Genomic DNA, 22,133 nt, shown 5'->3' on the forward strand with positions numbered 1-22,133 from the left:
GGGTAGTGTAGAGCTGCAAAAATGTCTACCATCTTCTCAAGCCATTTCTCAGCCATGTCAGGGTCGGGTCCCCAAACAAACTTTGGCGGAGAAAACTTTTGAAAACGTTCTAGAGCTCTATCTTCGCTCTCGACATGGTGGCCAGGGTTTCCGGGGTTTCCAGGGTTAGGGTTTGGGTTCTGAGCTTGTTGCTGCACTACTTGTGCAAGCAGGTTTGTCATTTGCTGCATAGCAGCAGCTATCTGGGCATTAGGGTCAGCTTGGGGTTCAGGATCAGGTCCAGTCGAGGTTTCCCCCGCACCCCTAACCGGTGTGGGTTGTCTAGCACCGCGCCCACGTCCCCGACCACTCCGAGTACCTTCCATAAGTTTCATTCGGTCTAGGCAAAAGTACTAAACCAAAGTCATAAGACGGCATCGTAAGTAACATGTAAACTTTGCACAATAACACATTTAGACAGTCCAAACATAAGCACAAACACACATATATACAAGCCAAACACATATATATACAATCAGTCAGTCAAGTACGGCCAAGGCACGTACGTACACAAACGATCCACCGGAGGATAGGCCTATCAAAAGAAATTTACACGTAGCTAATCTAACGACCCAAAACGATTAGCTAAGGCGCTATCCCTATCCCTATGAACATACAAAAACCACCACTATCCAAAAGATGCCTAAAGATCAAGGCCTAGTCAGTCGCCGGGGTCTGGGATCCGGGCGATGGGGTAGACTCCTCCCCAGGGTCGGCCTCCGCACACGACGCCTCGTCGCTACACTCTTCCAGGCCATCGTCACACAAGTTAAGGATCGCCTCAGCGCGACCCCTGACCTTGCGAGCTCGCTTAAGCTCTCGCTCTCGGGCTTCCCTTAATTGTGCGCAAAGATCAACTACTCGATCCTCGGCCTCAAGCACATCATATTCTAGCTCCTTAATACGCGCAGCTTGCTTATCGCTGGTCGCCCTATCCTGGATCGCATCGACCTCAAGTCAAGCATTCTCCCTAGCCAACACTTTGCGCTCTTTATCCAGCGCGAACACGAGGGTGTTCGGGTAGGCATACCTTTCCTTACACGGGCACCGTCGAAGACGGTTCGACGGGCTCCAGCGAATGACGGCCCCTCCCGGCCGTATCTGATATGGGATCACGGGGAGTACTTTGCGAGGTCTAGCCCCCGAAGGACTAGCACTAGGGTCACCCTATCCGGCCATCCTACATCACAAGAACATGTAATCGTAAATATAAGCTTAAAGGCCAAAAACAACAATCCTCAAGTCAAACAGTCCTATAACACCCAGGCTAATTCAAACCTAGGCTCTGATACCACCTGTGACAGCCCCACCTTCCCCTAAGGCGAACCAAAGGGGTTAGCGGACTGCCTGCCCAGCTCTCGCCAGGACTACGGCACAGTTTACGTCGATCTATAACGTTCCGGAACATACCATAGCACGCAAACAAGTCAAAAGAGTCAAAATAAAAAAACAAAAATTTGCGCCGAAGATGAATAGTGCAGGCCACGTCAGAATCCGGCCGGATACAAGGCAGAGAGCAATCCGAAATTTTTTTCAAACCCTTCACAATCCGGCCGACAATCCGGCCAGTTTCTGGCCGGATTCAGTCCAGTGCCTTTTCGTTCAAAATTTTTCTTTTGCCGTTTGAAAGCCGAATCGTTCCGAAGTTCATCCAAACATCAATTTAACATATACACATTTAAATCCAACATTGTCAAGCCAAAATGGCATACCAAAATAGCTATTTAGTTCATACATAAACAAGTAGCCATTTACACACCAAACATTGGTGAATCAAAACACTTAGGGTTTTCACCCTCAAGGAGCTAAGCAAAATACATATACATCTTGTCATAACCGTTTCCAATTCCTGTAAGGAAAACAAATAACACGGAATGAGCTAAAGCCCAGTGGTACACGACTACATAAGCAACCAAAGTCACATAAGGATGAACTTTTATACAAATAAGCAGTAAAGCAAAACGGTAAAAGGATACGGTCGGCTCTCAAGAGCCCAATTCCACGCTTGCCATCTTGATCCAATCTCATTGACCCTCCGTCAATGTTAAGAGTACCAAACCGTAGACCTCACTATACTTCCATTCCTTCCACCCAACATACCCCAACCGGGCCCGCACTCCAATTCAGTAGTTTTTGGTAATACTCGAGTTTACCGGAACCAAGGGTCTCATTACCACAAGGTTCCCCAGTACAGTCCCCGTGGCAATTCAATCTTCACGACCAAGCCCTCGCCGGCTCGATCCAATTGACTACCAAATGGGGTTGAGCTCAGTAATACAGTAAGGTCGTTGGACATCGTCCAAACAACACCAAATCAGTTTCCATAAAATGGAATTCACCAACCAATATATCAAGTTCAGTAATGCAGTAAAACGGTAGCCAATCAGTGACAATATCAAAAGAGGTGAGGGCGGTCAAGTACACCCTCACCTTAATAAATTTCAATATCCAAGTAAGCCTTCAAGGCATCACTACACATGGCACAAAGCCACATTATAACAAGTAAGTGAGTAGTATACTCACCAAGCAAGAAAGTGGTGTTTCATACACCGTGGTCACCAAGACGTCGTGAGCTACCGTCACGTCCTAACACATGTAACACATTCAATGAGACTCGATTCCGAGCCATATAGCAATGCCAATCATAACCCTAATAGGGTTTTACAACCATATACAAGCATGATAGCAAACCAGAAATTAAGAAAGGCTTTAATGTAAGCCTTGATAAGAAAACCGGTTTTGACGTCATAATGCGGTAATGGCACAACTCTCACTACAATTATCGGTTGGGGGTGTAAAACCCACCGTTTCGAAGCTATGAAACAGGGCTACAACAATGTAGAAGGCCACTCAGTCCAGATCCTAGCACAACTAGGTCAAATACGCCAAATACTAAACCAGCATTACCAAAACAGGTTTGCAAAACACACAAAACTGTAATGAACACAAATCAGGCTATACATGTCCAAATGCCGAAATTCAAAAGGCATAAGTTAGCTAAAATATCCAGCTACATTTCATCAGAAGACACCAACTTCAAAATCCAAACCAAATCCAGTCAAAACGGGCAATTACTATCGCAGTTCGGACATTCTGTTCACCAAAAACAGCAACAGTAAAAATGGCATAACTCTCTCTATACTACTCCAAATTCCCTGAAATTTTGCAGGAATATCAAACTCATCAATACCTACAACTTTCATGTTTTAAGAAAAGTCCAATTCGGCCTCTATCTATGACCTAAAATTTCGGACAGATTAGGGGTTCATGAACCCTAACTTCTCACATTTCATTCCAAATCCAAAATTGATTGCATTTCACAACAATTCACACCTACTAGAGCCAAAGCCCCTTATTACCAACCATCATACTAGTCCACAACATCAAAATCATATGAAACCAGAAAATTCCTCATAAAATGGAAAACTTCACCAAATCAAGCCAAACCAAGAAATAAATCATATATTCCAACACTCAAGCCACTTCTAAGCATAATATAACCATCATTAGGTGTAGTAGAGGTTCAAGCATCACTTACCAAGTATCAAGAGATGTAGAGAGGTGTTGGCCACCTTAGAGCTTCAAACAAACTTCACTAATACACTTACTATCACTAGAAGGAAAGATTGTATGGAGTAAAAACTAAGTTAAACACTTGATTTGGTGGATTGGACAAGTTGGAAGCTTGAAATGTTGAAGAACTTTCTTCCTCCTTGCAAGAGAGAGGTTCGGCCACAATGAGAGGAAAAATGGTGAATTTTGTGAAATTTTTGGAGATATTAACTAATTTGGGTCAAAAGTCAAAAATGTGAATAGTGTTTCTTAAAGTCCAACCAATGAGAAGATGACACTTGTCACCTCATTCATTCTTTTCTCTCTCACATCAATCACTTCACACACACTACTTATCTCTTCACACCCGATAAATTTTTCACAGTATCCGAAACTTAACCTTATTGGCCGAATTTTCCCGAACTTATCGCACTCGTGGGTCCCACGTCCAATATATATTCTTAATTTTCTAAAAATTCCCCAATACTCGAAAAATCATCTAAAAACTATAATTGCTCATAAAATCCACTAAGAAAATATGTCTAAGCCAGAAAATGCAGAAAACATGCATTTAAGGGAAAATAAACCCTAGGAAAATAATTAGGGTTTTACGGGTTCTCACAGATTTGATACGGATCAAGGTGAAAAATGAAATCAAACTTGTGAAATCTCAAAACTGTCCACGAAATGAGGCTTTTGACAGTCAGGGATAGTTCGGTCATTTCATATCCTACTGTACTCCGATCGAGTTGAAATTTTACAGGCAGCTATATAGAATCATTTCCTACAACTTTTATGTTTTAACCTGAGCCTAATTCAGCCTATAATATACACGAATAAAGCTGGTCAGAACAGAGCAGTTTCAATCCTTAAATCTGGAATTTAATGCATTCAAGGTATAAACTTCACATTTTTAGCCTGAACCACTACTTCAACTTCCTATACAAGATTATAGACATCATATGCTCTCTATACAATAAGGAATGCAACTGAACAACTCAAACCCTAACTCAAATCCACCATATCCATCGAAACTACCAAAAGAACTATCATTTACCACAAGTTTGAGTTGTTATCCAAACTTAATCAAGTTTAAGGAAGAGATAAAGGAAAGGCAACAATGTACCTCTCTAAGATGCTTGTAATAGAAATCTTTCACCTTTCCTTTCCAAACTTTAGCACCCCAAGCTTCCTAAGCTCCCAATTTAGAAGTTAATCGGTTTACCTTTTCGGTTTTCTCTCCACTAAGCTAGGAATCAAGATGGAATGAAGTGAGTTTTCTTTCTTGTTTTCTTTCCTTAAGTCTCGGCTGGAATGGCAGAAATGAAGAGCAAAAGAAGTGAATTTGGTGATAAATATGAAAGTAATTGGTTGGTCAACAACCTTGGAATGTTCGCCACTTGTCGTCTCAAGATTGCATCTTGAATTTTTTTCTTTTCCTTTCTTTTTTTATTCAAGAATTTTGGATCTCTCACTAGGATAATTAGGGCTGATATTTTTGCACTAATGACAAGGAGATTAAGTTAATAAAGTGGTGGTCAAGTGGTGTGTTCAATCGGAAGTGAAAGGTGCACGTCGGTTCACACCGTTTCCCTAACTCGCACGTACTAGGGTTTTCACTTATAACTCACTAACTTATTATGATTACTTCTAATCACACATTTAATATCATCTAAAACTCACTCTTAATCACTAAATTTAGTAAACACTCCGTACCGATTACTCACACTACTAAAAGGCGTAAAAACCCTAGTTTATCTTAACGATGAAAGTAAAAAGGAAACCCTTGGTTCTATGATTAATTGTAACTATTGGGGAAGTGAATGAGTAGTAAAGCTAATGTAAGGTAATAATTTCCAAATAAAAGGGAATTTTGAGAAAAATATAAGGGATTTTACAGGTGCTCACAACTACGAAACTTGGTTACTACTTCTGCTAGATTTTGAAATCAAAAACTGTACACTAGCAATATGCTATCTTCTTTAATCGAACTGCCTTCCTTCATTATTAACTAAAAAAAAAAATTCTTGTTCAAATCCAAGAACAAGGTGTCGAAATTGAATCACGGTTAGGAATTTAACTCCAAAGAAGCATAGATGTTTAATATCACTAATCAAAACATCAGGCACTATGTTCACTGTTTCTAACGGAGATACAACTTATATATAAATTTTTCACTATACATAATCTAATAAATACAGCTATTTCAAGTAAAACATCGCTAATTGCTAATCTTAACTATTATAACAGCTTCACCCTCATGAAATTCATTTATCTTGGGCAGTTGCTCACTTGATTTCCAAGTTGGCAGCATTTGAAATTTGCACCAATTTTTAAATAACATAATCCAGTATGAATTTTGTTACAGATTTCACACTTAGCATCCATGCATCTCCTCTTGAAATGTCCATTCTTTGTTTCCTCCTTCTCTTTATACTTCATAGCGAGTTCATCTTCACTAGTCGCTTTACGTTTCTCTCTAGTATCGTGGGAACTTCCTTCACCCCTTTCAAGTTGATTACCAGGAAGGTCTTGAGATTCTACTTGACTAGGCGAATGTACCAATTCAAACTTATTCCGCACCTTTTCTGGGATCCCTTTATATTTCTTTTCCAATTCCACGTCCTTATGTAGCAACCTAATTTTCTCCGCACACTCTTGTTTCTAGCGCCCTTCCCAGTAGTCAGCCAATTTCTTTTGAAATTTCACCTCCATTCAAAGGATGTCTATTTCCTTATGCTTACCTTCCAAATTTGTCATATCACCGATTCTGTTAAGGTCAAATGATAGCCTGCCAGGAAAATCAAAAGATCGGAATAAGTAACTAATCACAATTGAAAACTCTAGCCATATTACTCTTTCATTCTTTTGCTTGCAAGTCATCCAGTAAATATGAATCTTAACTATACTCTACTGAGGTAGATACGAAATCTAAATATAGGTACTTACTCCTATTCTTGGGTCTTTTGACGAGAATTACTATCATCGCTTATCCATAAATGAAAATGTAGAATTATATTCCTTAAAGTAGAAGTTCTGCACCCTAACTCACTCTCTATTATACACTCACTTATAAACTTGCTCAAGAAGAAACTATAACCTCTTACCCCTCAATAGTGCCTTTTCCATCCTCCATAAGGGTGGTTATCCTAATTCTGCCAAAATTCGTATACAAGAATAGAACTCACATTTTTGTCCCCAAAATCCCATACATAATCCAAAACTTAAATAGGAATCAAAGTCTAGTTCCTATGCGGTACCGTAGAAGGGTAGAAAATGGAAAAAAAACAGTCAAGCAAGAGTTAACACAAGTTCAAAAGAAATACATATATAGCAGTAATCAAATCGTAACAAAATCATGAAAACACGAAACAAGAATACATAGGTACGGAAGAAATGAAACAAGCTGCAATACTAGCACCTTAATGTTCATGACGACTACAAAACTAGACATCATCCATAGAAACCCTAGCCAGACATGCACGAAACTAATCCATGACGACACTCATTGATCCACTCTCCTTAATCAGTTCAATCTCAAGTCCAATATTAGAATCTTTCACTCCTTGACTTATACCATCCTACGGAAGAAATGAAACAAGCTGCAATACTAGCGCCTTAACGTTCATGACGACTACAAAACTAGACATCATCCATAGAAATCCTAGCCAGACATGCACGAAACTAATCCATGACGACACTCATTGATCCACTCTCCTTGATCAGTTCAATCTCAAGTCCAATACTAGAATCTTTCACGCCTTGACTTAAACCATCCAAATTTATCTCAAGTTCAATCGAGATATCGATCCTTATTCTAGTGCTCTCCACTTTTGGTACCCGGGTACAAGAATTCGAAACTAGGAGAATTCACATCTCAGACCGTATGCTCCCAAGTGCAAATCATTCAAGTTTAAGATTCCTATTTGACATACATATCTAGCTTTCTCAAGTATCATGATAAAGGTTTTACACCTATAACTCTCATGATTCACAACTTACGCTCATGAAGAGTGCTTAGTCCTTTATACTTATTCATATATTTGGAACCATATCACCACTTGGCCCAAACTCACCCCGCGCAGAGACTACACGAAATAGCTCTGATACCACCTGTGATGACCCCACTTCCCTCTAGGACGTACCCCAGGGTTTAGCGGACCGCCTGCCCAACTATCGCCGGGACTCGCTCACTCACTTCAATAAAACGGGTTACAACTTCAAAAGTAAATGAAACAGCAGTTCCCAAATTTAGGTGTACATTTATACTCAGTTCTATCTCAAATATTCATATATTTTCTAATATAACAAAAGATTCAAATTCTAGATAACTTCAACCCTAATCGAGCACTAGAGCAAGTACAATCACAAAATTCAAAACTAGATGACACCAACTTGTACCAGCCTCACGCCAATGCTCGTCTCACCTGTAAGGAAAACAAAACTAATAGGATGAGCCAAAGCTCAGCGAGGTTCCAAAACATCATGCAAACCCAAGTAGCGAGTTGACTATTGTATAAAACTTGAAATATCAAAGTAGCGAGCATAAGAGTTCATAAAAATGAGCAATAACACTTCAAATAGAAATTATTAGATATCCAACATTTTCTGGTCAAAAGATATAGTCTGCTCTCGAGAGCAGGTTCTGTGGCCACATGTTCAAAATCTATTGACTCCGTCAACCATGGAATTATAACAAGTTCAGTAGAGCACCACTTAACTCCAATTTCCGTCCACCAGTCAAACCCCCTATCGGGCTCGAACTCCAAGATAAATACTGATGGTAGTTGTGACGCCCCCATTTCTCCCTAAGGCGAACCAAAGGGTATCCGCGGAACGCCTACCCAACTCTCGCCAGGATTCAAGATAAATCCCGTTCGAGCTTAATGAAATACCCGCCATCACGGTGATATAAGTAAGAAAGGGAGGTCACTCCCATAAATAACATTCAAACTTACATCACGGATTCCAAAATACGTCAAGTATCCAATCCTTACATCAAATCCCAAAAGATGCAATAATCCAGAGTCTGACCAAGTACATTGAAAACCCTAATACAAAAGTACATTCAAAAGGGATTTCTCCGAGGTTCACTTCCGATCCTTTCCTATTAAGGAAAATAAAACTGCAGGGTGAGCGAAACGCTTGTGAGGCCAAGAACACACATGCAGGCACGTTGTTCAAGTAACAATCCCAATATAACACATAGAGCAATAATATTTCAATAAATAACAATTCGAGCGAGAAAAGTAAACAGAAACAATTCAAGGATATAAGAGCTCTCAGGAGCTATTTTCCACTTGCGCGATCACGAACCTCCACGAATTGACACTTAGTCAACCGGGTAGGTTTAGTCTGTAGAATTTCACTTATTATGTCCCCTTTCACCTTACATACCCCTGTATCGGGTCCGCCTGTCTTTTGTTTGAGACGATACTGCTCGAGTATGCCAAGCAAGACCTCTTAATAGGTCAAGCTTTTATTTTCTCATGGTTCGCCAAGGAGCCCGACCAAGCCCATGCCAGATCGAGTCCAGGGTTAGCCAGTGAGATTTGGGCGTCCCCCACTTAACGCTTAAGAGTCGAGGAGATTCACTCCCATCGACTTATGCAGCCATAGCATAATTAATCACTTAAACACTTCACTTAAATTCACTTAACAAGTCACTTCAATCAATTCAAATATTTCATGTCACGAAATTCAAGTACACTTCACTTAAATGAGTACGAGTGTGATAAAATACACACTCGACTAAGCATTTTCAAAATATTCTATTATCAAAGCAATTAACACGTTTTCACACACTTGACACTCACCGAGTGATTCAAGTAGCAAGTACAAGCGTTAAGCTAGGCGTCTCATGTGAGATCCTCTTGAAGGTCTTCTTGAGTGCCTGAACAATTAATAATAATCTATCACTCATAACCCTAATTATCGAAGAAGATTGTACTAGAGTATAATCTAAGAAAATCTCATGAAAATGAACCCTATTTACTCGTAAATCGAGACTCAAATGCGAAATTTTAAAGCACAAGATGTGAGAACCCGAACATTTTCTTATTTTCTAGGCATTTATTTTAGTCTTTTGTGCCTAAATTCCATATTTTCTTTCTTATATGAATATTTTGAAAATTTTTATGAGAACATATGATTTTTTTAAATTATTTTTCCCATATAAGTTATTTTCTGTGTTAAGGGTGGTGTACAGTGGATGTGGTACCCGCTAGTACGGTAAGTGCGGTAACTAAGGTTAATTGGGAGAAGTTGTATACAGGGATTATATTACATGGTATTGTGAGCTAATTAGAGGTTAGCTATTTAATTAAGTATTGCAAGACAAAGAGTTGAGATAAGCTTAAAAAGGCCACATGTTGCATTTTCATTGGATGGTGGACTTTTGACTAGTCTTCTTCACCTTTACTAAAATAATTTTTGACCAAAAGTCATCTTTATTTCCTTCCTCTTAGCTGTGCACCTTGGAGACAAGAAGAGAGAAAAGCTTCTTCAATTTTCCTTTCTTTCTTGCTTGAATCTTGCAAACCTACCGTTTAAATTCCAAATTCCTCCACAAAAGTGAGTTGATAAGCTAGTTTAAGGCCTTTGGTGGAGTCATTTGTGAAGAACAAGCTCTAGCTATCTTGTTTCTTGGAGTTGCAAAGGTAAGTTGTCAAGGAAATTCTCTTTTGTCCTTAATAATTTGGAATTGGAGGGTTATAGAGGTTGAATATGTTAGTTTGTGGATTATTTCATGACTTATGGTTGAGTTGTGCAAATTTTTCTATTTATTGAGGAATTTTCTATTTTATATAGTATCTTGTGGTTGGCTATGGATTGATAGTCTTAAATGAAGTAATTTGGAGCCTCTATGTGATTATTGTGGTTTATTGTGGAAATTTTCAGATTTTAGAGGGATTTTCGGTTTTAGGGTTTCCACTGACCCTGTTCTGCCCGGTTCATTTTAGCCATGATGGAGGCCGAATTAGCCTTAGGTTAAAAATGAAAGTTATAGGAAATGATGTTTTATAGTTGCCTGTAAAATTTCAGCTCAATCCGAGCTCTGTAACCTGTGAAAAGATCGAAATACCCCTGACTGCCATAGGTAGAGTTCGGTGGACAGGGTTGGCATTTCACCCAATCTGATTGTGTCTGTTCACCCTGATGCATACTGATTTAGCCTTTGGTCAAAACACGGAAGTTGTAGTGTTATGTCTTAGATTTCCAGCGGCCCTAGAAACGTCTCAATTGGACTTCGGTAGCCTGAGTTGTTGTCGTTTAACCGTCACGCGGCTAACTAATCTGATTGTGAGGCTTTGGTTTGGTAATTTGAAATTTTGACCCGGATACACTAGGAACTGGGTTAAGAGGTCTTCATCAAAGTTGTAGCCCCCTGTCTTAGCTTCGAAATGGTATAAGTTTCACCCTAATCCGGTAACTGTAGATTCGGTTGTATCCGATACGCTAAATGACGTCAAAACTGTCTTTTGGTTTTAGGGCATAAACTTCATTTCCGGACTCTCCCTAGCTTGATTATGCACTTATACGTTCTATTGGGCCTTATTTTTGGTAGTGTGTGGATTTGATTTGACTCGTGTTCGAGTCTTAATTGTGATATTCTTGTTGTATAGGTCGTACCGGTGATCCGACGCCTACGCCTGAAGCTAACTTGGGAATTTGCTTACTTACCTTGGCGAGTGTACCATTATATGGTCTAGTACTTAGAGGGTTATTTATATTTGTTATGTGAACTTGAATGGCTTGAATGAGACGAGAGTGTACTTTATCGCTCTCGATCTCTTATCTGTATTACTGTTACTGTCAAAGGTGAAATTGTATACATGTGTGATTTGACATGGCTTGGAGTTTTGCCCGACAATTGTATACATGGTGAAATTGTATACATGTGTGATTTAACTGTGCTATCTGAGCTCATACCCCATTGGTCTTTAATCGAGTCGAGCCGGCAAGGGCTTGGGCGAATCGATAATGGACCTTGGGTTCACTGCAGTCGAGTGGAGTGTTAACTCCTCGACCTTATGGTATACTCGAGTACTACCCTCTCGGTTACTGCGAGGTGTTCGGGCCCGGTAAGGGGGTGACATGTGGAAGGGATATGGAGTAAAGTGGGGATCTAAGGGATGTTCGTCTCTTTAAAGGTTGACGGAGTGTCAACGGGTTGGAGATCAGGTGCGGCAAGTGGAAAGTGGCTCTTGAGAGTCAATTGTATCCTTTTATTGACTTGTTTTGTTTATGAGATTTGGGATCCTTATGTGATAAAAGGTGTTTACTGGTGTGTCTTGTTGGTACCTCACGAGCGTAAGCTCACCCTCGTTACTTTATTTTCCTCACAGGGATCATTTTGGAACCGTATTAAAGAAATGGGTTGAGCTAGTTAGGCATTTTGTTCTTTTGCATAGCTCCTCGTTTTTGGAGAAACCTTAACTGTAACCAATCATACATTCTCTTTTGATTTGTACTTGTAATCCTATACCTTTGAGAAGGTGTTTTGTTATGTTATATAATGTATAGTTTACATGATATGTTCCTACACTTTTAGTGATGATAAGCTCTGTGTATGTTGGTCGGACTTTCGTACAAGTACGAAGTTGCAAAAGAGGAAAACTCTTGACGCGGTACTATTCATCCGCGGCAATTTTGTTTCTTCGTTTTCGTGTCCAGTTCCGCGTTCGAAGGCTGTAGTCTCCTTCCTGATGAGATCCCTAGTGTGTGAATGATTTATTAAGCTTCAATAATTTGTTTTCTTTGATTTCTCTTGCGAGTTGAATTACTAGTGCATGTTTCGTCTCCGTAGTCCTGGCGAGTGTTCGGCAGGCGATCCGCCGAACCCTTTGGTTCACCTTAGGGTAAGGTGGGGCCGTCACAGTTGGTATCAGAGCGCTAGGTTTAGTATTGATTTAGGCAAGTTTGACTGTTATTTCTTAGGACCTGTGAGGTTGTGCTAAGGCGCCGTTAAGTGTGATTCGATTGTTGCAGACATGAACACTGTTGCTCATTTTGTAGGCTATGGCTGGAGCAAGTGGAGAGGGCGGGGATGAACCGCCTCAGAGACGCCCTCGTGTGATTGATTATCAGGAACGATCGGGAGGTCCGATCAGGTTTTGGTATACCTCCAGTCGGGTTCATCGTTGTAACCGTTGTCGAAACTACTCTTACGTCGGTCGTGGCGGTGCTAGGCGAACGAAAAAGGCTTAGACGAGCCGCCGCCAGGGATCACACTGAGATACTTAGGCTAAGAGGAATCACGAGGATGCAAGCGGATAGATTGGAGAGCTTCGTGAGGAGGTAGCCCTGGAGCAGGAGCGAACGAATGCTCTTAGGGAGCAGTTGCAAAAGGTTAATAATCGTCTCACGAACGTGGTCAGGAAAGTGAGGGACTGTTCAAGCAATATTATTAACGAGTGTGAGGCGCTGATCCAGGGAGTGATTGGCGCTAATGTGCCAGGGAGCGTTCCGGGCGATAGAGCTCCAGGTGAGGGAGGCGCCCCTAGTTCTAGCTCTGGGGAGGAGTCGGCTGGCTCAGTTGGGAACTAGGCTAGAGTTCCCTAGCCCGTGTTTTGACCCCGTGTGAGGGGTACCCAGGACAGTTCTCTGTCAGCGGTTTTGTATTTTGGCTTAGCTTTGTATAGTGTCTTTTGGAGGACCCCTTTAGTTTTATGGGATTACTTTTGTATGTATGTACTTGACTGACTACTTCTGTATGACTATCTGAAACCGTTATGTGTTGTGTGTGTAAATGTTCCATGTGTATATATATGTCTTGTGTGTGTTATTTGCTTATTGGATCATGTCTATGCTTATGTGCCCCTTTAACAGTATATATGTGCCTCGGTGTTAGTTTGATTTAAACTAATGGAGAGCACTCGTAGTGGACGAGGCCGTAGGCGTGGAGTTAGGCAACCCACGTCTGAAAGGGACACTGGAAAAACCTCGTCTGGACCAAACCCTGAACCTAGGATTGACCCCAATGTTCAAATAGCTGCCGCTATGCAGCAAATGACCGATTTCCTGGCCCACGTGGTGCAACAACAGGGCCACAACCCTACCCCACCTGTCGGGAATCCCGAAAACCCTAGGAATCATGTGGAAAGTGAGAATCGAGCTCTTGAAAGGTTCCAAAAGTTCTCCCCACCGAAATTTCTTGGAGGGCCCGATCCCGATGTGGCTGAAAGGTGGTTGGAGAAGATGGTAGACATCTTTGCGGCCTTACATTATTCAGAAGAGAGACAGGTTACTTTTGCGGTCTTTCAACTGGAAGGGGCCGCTCGTTCCTGGTGGAATGTTATACGCACCAAGTGGGAGAGAGAACAGACACCAAGAACGTGGGTGAACTTCGTTAGGGAATTTAACGCCAACTACTTTCCGCCCTTGATCCAAGAAAAGAAAGAAGACGAGTTCATCCGACTTCGCCAAGGCACCCAATCCGTGGCCGAATACGAGAGCCAGTTTACCCGATTAGCTCAATTTGCCCCTGAACTCATTATGACTAAACAAAGAAGGGTACGACGTTTTATTCAGGGGTTAAGTGTAGAAATCCAAAAAGATTTAGCTGTGACCCAGATTAACACTTTCAGTGACGTTGTGGATAAGGCTTTGCGAGCCGAGAACGCAAGGCTTCAAGTTCGGAATTTCCAAGTTAGAAAACGTGGATTTTCGAGGAATAGTTTTACTCAGGGGGATAAGAGTACCCCTCCTAAATTTGGAAGGGGAGCTGGAGGATGATTTTCGGGAACGGCGAGGGGGACTCCGTCAAGAGGTGGCCAGACGGGTTGAGGCCAATAGAGGAGTGCCTCAGAAGGAAGCTCAGCCACTGTTTCTCGTGGCCCGTGTGGGTTTTGTGGGAAACCAAACCACACGGAAGATAACTGTTGGAGAAAGGAGAAAAAATGCCTACACTGTGGGAGCGCGGAGCACCAGATAGCCAGTTGTCCGGTTCAACCCCGAGAGGCAAGAGGGTCTACCCAATCTTCTAAGGCGATCTCAGGGCAGTCAAAAGTGGAAGGGACGAAACTGAAGGTGCCTGCGCGAGTGTACTCTCTTGAGCAACGTCCTGTGCCTGATTCGGCGGAGGTGGTGGAAGGTACGATTCCTGTCTTCCACCGTCTAGCTAGGATTTTGATAGACTCCGGTGCTACCCATTCCTTTGTTAACCCCAAATTCATGTGTGAAATTGATATAACCCCTGTAAACCTGTCCTATGAATTGGAAGTGAGTATGCCTACGGGGGACCAATGTTTGGTTACTAATAAAATGTTTGCAAACTGTGAAATTTGGGTAGGAAAGCGGAAGTTATTGGGGAATTTGATAAGTTTGGCAATTAAGGGGTACGATGTGATATTGGGCATGGACTGGTTAGTTAGGTATGATGCCCAACTTGACTGTAAAAGGAAAGTAGTGGAATTTCGTATACCGGAAGAATCGACCTTAAAGCTAGATATGAGGGGCAGTTTAGCCTCATCTGTAATGATTTCGGGTATTCGGGTTAGGAAATTATTGAGTAGAGGGGCACAAGGGTTCTTAGCCTTTCTCCTTAACCCTCCCGCCGACACGTTGAAAGTAGAAGATGTTCCAGTAGTGGCCGAATATTCGGATGTGTTTCCCGATGAGTTAGTGAATCTACCACCGCAAAGAGAGATAGAATTTGAGATTAACTTGTTACCGAGGACTTCACCTATCTCTAAGACCCCATACCGCATGGCACCTGCTGAACTTAAAGAGTTGAAGTTGCAGTTGCAAGACCTTTTGGAGCGGGGTTTTATCCGTGAGAGTGGATCTCCTTGGGGGGCACCCGTTCTCTTTGTTAAAAAGAAGGACGGGACCTTGAGGTTGTGTATCGATTATCGAGGATTGAACAGCGTAACCGTTAAGAATAAGTGTCCACTACCTCACATTGATGAGCTGTTTGACCAGTTGCGAGGTGCAGTGGTCTTTTCAAAACTAGACCTTCGACAGGGGTACTACCAATTATTAATCCGAAAGGAGGATGTGCCTAAAACTGCCTTTAATTCTCGGTATGGGCATTTCGAATTTGCCGTTATGCCCTTTGGACTAACCAACGCCCCTGCCGCTTTTATGGACTTGATGCATCGAGTTTTCAAACCCTACATGGACCAATTTGTCGTTGTGTTTATCGATGACATTTTGGTCTATTCAAAAACCCGGGAGAAGCATGTGCGGCACCTAAAATTAGTTTTACAAACCCTAAGGGATCACCAATTATACGCAAAATTTAGTAAATGTGAGTTTTGGCTGGAGAAGATTTCCTTCTTGAGGCATTTGATTTCGAAGGAAGGGATTGCAGTAGATCCGGTGAAGGTAGAGGCAGTGATCGAGTGGAAGAGACCTGAGAGTCCGACTGAGATTTGAAACTTCTTAGGGTTGACGGGTTACTATCGTCGATTTATTAAGGATTTCTCGAAACTTACCAGCCTTTAACCAATTTGACAAAGAAAAATAATCGATTTCTGTGGGATGCCCGATGTGAGCAAAGTTTTTAGGAATTGAAGGAGAGGTTAACTATGGCTCCTGTACTGGCCTTGCCTAATGGTAAAGATAGTTTCACTGTTTATACTGATGCTTTGAGGGAAGGCTTAGGGTGTGTATTGATGCAAACTAAAAATGTGATAGCCTTTGCCTCTAGGAAATTGAAGACCCACGAGCAAAACTATCCCACTCATGACTTGGAGCTAGCCGCAGTTGTCTTTGCTCTGAAAAAGTAGAGACACTACCTGTATGGGGTAACATTTGAGGTTTATTCCGATCACAAGAGCCTTAAGTACCTCTTTTCCCAAAAGGAGTTGAATATGAGACAACGTCGGTGGATGGAATTCTTAGAAGATTATGACTGTACAATCAACTACCATCCGGGTAAGGCTAATGTGGTGGCTGATGCCCTCAGTCGGAAGGTTCAAATATCTGGGTTAATGGTCAAGGAGTGGGAAATGATAGGAGCCGTTGGAGAATGGAACCCTAGGGTGGAACATAAGAAGATAACCTTTGGAAATATCCGTGTGACCTCCACTCTAGTGGGACGAATCAAAGAAGCCCAAACTGAGGATCCGATGGTACAGAAGTGGGTGAAAAAGGTGGAAAAAGGGGAAATTCCTGATTTTAATTGGAAATTCCTGATTTTAATTTAAGTCTTGAGGGAATTTTGAGATTTAGAAATCGAATAGTAGTGCCTGAGGATGAGAATTTGATGAGGGAGATTCTGGATGAAGCCCATCGATCGAAATATACCATCCATCCTGGTAGTACTAAGATGTATCAGGACTTACGACGGTTATACTGGTGGGATAAGATGAAGAGGGAGATTGCTCAATATGTACAAACCTATCTAGTCTGTCAGCAGGTTAAGGCTGAACACCAAAAACCTTATGGATTACTACAACCTCTTGAGATACCTGAATGGAAATGGGAGAACATTACCATGGACTTCGTTTCCGGTTTGCCTAGAACACAAAAAGGACACGATGCCGTTTGGGTGATCGTCGATCGGTTAACCAAATCGGCTCACTTCGTACCTGTGAATATGAAATATTCCATGGATAAGTTGGCTCGGGTGTATATGGAGGAGATTGTGAGATTACATGGGGTCCCTGTCAGTATAGTGTCTGACCGAGACCCTCGTTTTGTATCAAGGTTTTGGCAAAAGTTTCAGGAGACCTTGGGAACTAAACTGAACCTAAGTACCACTTATCACCCTCAAACGGATGAGCAGTCGGAGCAAATGATTCAAACTCTTGAAGATATGCTAAGAACTTGTGTTTTAGACTTCGGGGGTAGTTGGGGCCAACATATGACATTAGTAGAATTCGCCTACAACAACAGTTACCATTCATCGATTCAAATGGCACCGTATGAGGCTCTTTATGGACGGAAGTGTCGATCTCCATTATATTGGGATGAGGTGGGAGAAAAGAAGGTCTTGGACCCAACAGTTATCCCATGGATGGAGGATGCTCAAGAAAAGGTTAAGTTAATTCGTCGGAGACTCCAAACCGCTCAAAGTCGTCAAAAGAGCTACGCGGACAACCGAAGAAAAGACTTGGAGTTTGAAGTTGGAGATCGTGTTTTTCTTAAAATTACACCACTACGAAGTGTTACGATGGGTAGAGGAAAGAAACTTCAACCAAGATTCGTAGGGCCTTACCCGATACTCCAACGAGTTGGGAAAGTCGCATACCAGCATGAGTTACCGCCAAGCTTGTCTCCGATACACGATGTCTTCCACGTGTCAATGCTCAAGAAATACTACCCTGACCCGACTCATATTGTGCAATCAGAGGAGATTGAGATAGATGAATCCCTTACCTACGAGGAGAAACCTGTACGTTTACTAGATCGAAAGGTGAAGGAGCTGAGGAGTAAACAAATTTCATTAGTGAAAATCCTGTGGAAGAACCACGGAGTCGAAGAAGCGACCTGGGAGATGGAGGAGGATATGAAAAAGAAATACCATGAACTGTTTGTGAATCAAGGTGAGAAATTTCGAGGATGAAATTCTTTTAAGGGTGAGAGAGTGTGAGAACCCGAACATTTTCTTATTTTCTAGGCATTTATTTTAGTCTTTTGTGCCTAAATTCCATATTTTATTTCTTATATGAATATTTTTGGGAATTTTTATGAGAACATATGATTTTTAAATTATTTTTCCCATATAAGTTATTTTCTGTGTTAAGGGTGGTGTACAGTGGATGTGGGACCCGCTAGTGCAATAAGTGCGGTAACTATGGTTAATTGGGAGAAGTTGTATACAGGGATTATATTACATGGTATTGTGAGCTAATTAGAGGTTAGCTATTTAATTAAGTATTGCAAGACAAAGAGTTGAGATAAGCTTAAAAAGGCCACATGTTGCATTTTCATTGGATGGTGGACTTTTGGCTAGTCTTCTTCACCTTTACTAAAATAATTTTTGACCAAAAATCATCTTTATTTCCTCCCTCTTAGCCGTGCACCTTGGAGACAAGAAGAGAAAAAAGCTTCTTCAATTTTCCTTCCTTTCTTGCTTGAATCTTGCAAACCTACCATTTAAATTCCAAATTCCTCCACAAAATTGAGTTGATAAGCTAGTTTAAGGCCTTTGGTGGAGTCATTTGTGAAGAACAAGCTCTAGCTATCTTGTTTCTTGGAGTTGCAAAGGTAAGTTGTCAAGGAAATTCTCTTTTGTCCTTAATAATGTGGAATTGGAGGCTTATAGAGGTTGAATATGTTAGTTTGTGGATTATTTCATGACTTATGGTTGAGTTGTGCAAATTTTCCTATTTATTGAGGAATTTTCTGTTTTATATAGTATCTTGTGGTTGGCTATGGATTGATAGTCTTATATGAAGTAATTTGGAGCCTCTATGTGATTATTGTGGTTTATTGTGGAAATTTCCAGATTTTAGAGGGATTTTCGGTTTTAGGGTTTCCACTGACCCTGTTCTGCCCGGTTCATTTTAGCCATGATGAAGGCTGAATTAGCCTTAGGTTAAAACATGAAAGTTATAGGAAATGATGTTTTATAGTTGCCAATAAAATTTTAACTCAATCCAAGCTCTGTAGCCTATGAAAAGATCGAAATACCCCTGACTGCCATAGGTAGAGTTCGGTGGACAGGGTTGGCATTTCACCCAATCTGACCGTGTCTGTTCGCCCTGATGCGTACTGATTTAGCCTTTGGTCAAAACACGGAAGTTGTAGTGTTATGTCTTAGATTTCCAACGGGCCTAGAAATGCCTCAATTGGACTTCGGTAGCCTGAGTTGTTGTCGTTTAACCGTCATGCGGTTAACTAATTTGATTGTGAGGCTTTGGTTTGGTAATTTGAAATTTTGACCCAGATACACTAGGAACTGGGTTAAGAGGTCTTCATCAAAGTTGTAACCCCCTATCTTAACTTCGAAACGGTATAAGTTGTACCCCAATCCGGTAACCGTAGCTTCGGTTGTATCCGATACGCTAAATGACGTCAAAACTGTCTTTTGGTTTTAGGGCATAAACTTCATTTCCGAACTCTCCCTAGCTTGATTATGTACTTATACGTTCTATTGGGCCTTATTTTTGGTAGTGTGTGGATTTGATTTGACTCGTGTTCGAGTCTTAATTGTGATATTCTTGTTGTATAGGTCGTGCCGGTGATCCGACGCCTACGCCTGAAGCTAACTTGTGAATTTGCTTACTTACCTTGGTGAGTGTACCATTATATGGTCTAATGCTTAAAGGGTTATTTATATTTGTTATGTGAACTTGAATGGCTTGAATGAGACGAGAGTGCACTTTATCGCTCTCGATCTCTTATCTGAATTACTGTTACTGTCAAAGGTGAAATTGTATACATGTGTGATTTAACATGGCTTGGGGCTTTGTCTGACAATTTAACTGTGCTATCTGAGCTCATACCCCATTGGTCTTTAATCGAGTCGAGCCGGCAAGGGCTTGGGCGAATCGATAACGGACCTTGGATTCACTGCAGTCGAGTGGAATGTTAACTCCTCGACCTTATGGTATACTCGAGTACTACCCTCTCTGTTACTGTGAGGTGTTCGGCCCCGGTAAGGGGGTGACCGGTGGAAGGGATATAAAGTAAAGTGGGGATCTACGGGATGTTCGTCTCTTTAAAGGTTGACGGAGTGTCAATGGGTTGGAGATCAAGTGCGGCAAGTGGAAAGTGGCTCTTGAGAGCCAATTGTATCCTTTTATTGACTTGTTTTGTTTATGAGATTTGGGATCCTTATGTGATAAAAGGTGTTTACTGGTGTGTCTTGTTGGTACCTCACGAGCGTAAGCTCACCCTCGTTACTTTGTTTCCTTATAGGGATCATTTTGGAACCGTATTAAAGAAATGGGTTGAGCTAGTTAGGCATTTTGTTCTTTTGCATAGCTCCTCGTTGTAGACACCAAATTTTTAAATAATTTGTATGTTGCATCTAATTCATGATTTGGTTTTAGATTGTCTGCATTTTAGTTGTTACCTTTTTATTTGTCTTTTATTTGCTAATTATTTGTCATATTAATTTTGTTCACGTTTTAGTTTTAGTTTTAGTTTTAAGTTTTAACGTAAAATTTGTGAAAAAGAGGAAATTGATGAAAAATGGAAAATTGTGTTTTGTTGATTCTAGTTTATTTAGTTTCTACCCAATGTTAATTAAATTACTTTTTTTGTTGTTTTTGTTGTTTGTTATCTATTTTTATTATCAGTTTTATTCAATTAATTTCAAAAAGAAAAAAAAAGAGAAAAAAACCGAAAAAAATCACAATTCTATTTCTGCCGGTTCCATTTCCACTTCTCAATCTAGCACCTTCCATTGTTATTGCCGACTCCACTCCACTCACAATACCTTAATATATACATCCCACTACGCTACATCATTTCCTTCTGGACTTCAATACTCAACTTCCTTCAACCGTGCACCATTTCCTCTACACACCACCACACCTCAAACACAACCACTTCACTTCATACCCTTACCTCGTGATCATCGATTGAGAGGGAGAGAGCTGCAACCTGCAACCGAGAGAAAAGAAAAGAAAGGAAGCGTGCGAGCTGCGAGTCTTCGGTTCTGTCCGTAAGCTTGAGGGAAGAGACAGTGCGTGAGTTGCTACTGCACTCTCCACTTTCACTTCAACCAGCTGCAATCCATCTCCAACCGCAACACCACCACACCTGCAACCACCGGCAACCAAGACGGCAGCCAATCATCCATCGCGTGCGTGATTTAGCCGTGAGGAGAGTAAGACAACTTCAGCTTCTGCCGCGTGAGTAAGCTTCCAGTAGAGGTAATTTCTGGACTGAAACCAATAGATTATAGGTTGATTAAGCTGTATATGGACTTGCATGTGAGGTTGGAGTGTCCGGATGAGGAAATCAAAGAAAAGGAAAATCTGATTTTTGATGAAAATAGTTTTGCCGAGGAGTTGAAACAGAAATGCAGCTTTAATCTTGTTTCTTTGGAGTAATCTGAGCTTTTAAATGTTGCTAACTAACTAAGAACTAGGTGATTAAGTCTTGCATGAAGTTAGTTAGTTCGGATTAAACTAGAAAAGAAGAGATGAAACAGAATCGGCTAGCCTGCAAGCTCATCCGAGAGTGGCCGAACAACTTGCTGGTTGATTGATGAACTTTTGGTAACAACTGAGCCGAATCTGGACTGGAAATGCTAGTTAATTAGTTCAGTAGTTGTGCATGTGAGATTTAAGTGCCAATACAAGGTTTTAACCGAAGGAAAATTTTGTTTATGACTGAGTAAAAACTGGAAAAATTGAGTTAGGAAACTAAAATGCAGCATGCCTTATGTTCGGCACACTTGAGACTTTTTGAGTGTTTGAATTGCTTAATGTATTTGAGAAATGTTTTTTTACTTGGGAGATTTGGTTAGAGATGATGTGCTCAAGTCCATTGGTGTTTAAAAATCTGTTTTGGTTTTTGCGTTTGTTTTTGAAAGCAAGTCATGGACAAAGTTTCTGTTTGGCCGATGCAAGATTCAATGAACAAAAGCTGCACGCATGTTGTTTTTTTTGTTCTCTTAGATTTGCTTATGATAT

At 41.1% G+C, this 22,133-nt stretch overlaps 1 protein-coding gene across 1 annotated transcript; it reads left to right on the plus strand.

The window, feature by feature from the left end:
* Positions 1 to 16,124: 16,124 nt before the first annotated feature.
* Positions 16,125 to 18,106, plus strand: LOC113759889. The gene is made up of 4 exons (XM_027302467.1): positions 16,125 to 16,201; positions 16,771 to 16,957; positions 17,159 to 17,578; positions 17,855 to 18,106. The coding sequence occupies exons 1-4, from the start codon at positions 16,125 to 16,127 to the stop codon at positions 18,104 to 18,106; spliced, it is 936 nt and encodes a 311-aa protein (XP_027158268.1).
* The last annotated feature ends 4,027 nt before the right edge of the window (positions 18,107 to 22,133 follow it).

Source organism: Coffea eugenioides, chromosome 2 (genome assembly GCF_003713205.1).
Source record: "Coffea eugenioides isolate CCC68of chromosome 2, Ceug_1.0, whole genome shotgun sequence".
In the NCBI taxonomy this organism is placed as follows: Eukaryota; Viridiplantae; Streptophyta; class Magnoliopsida; order Gentianales; family Rubiaceae; genus Coffea; species Coffea eugenioides.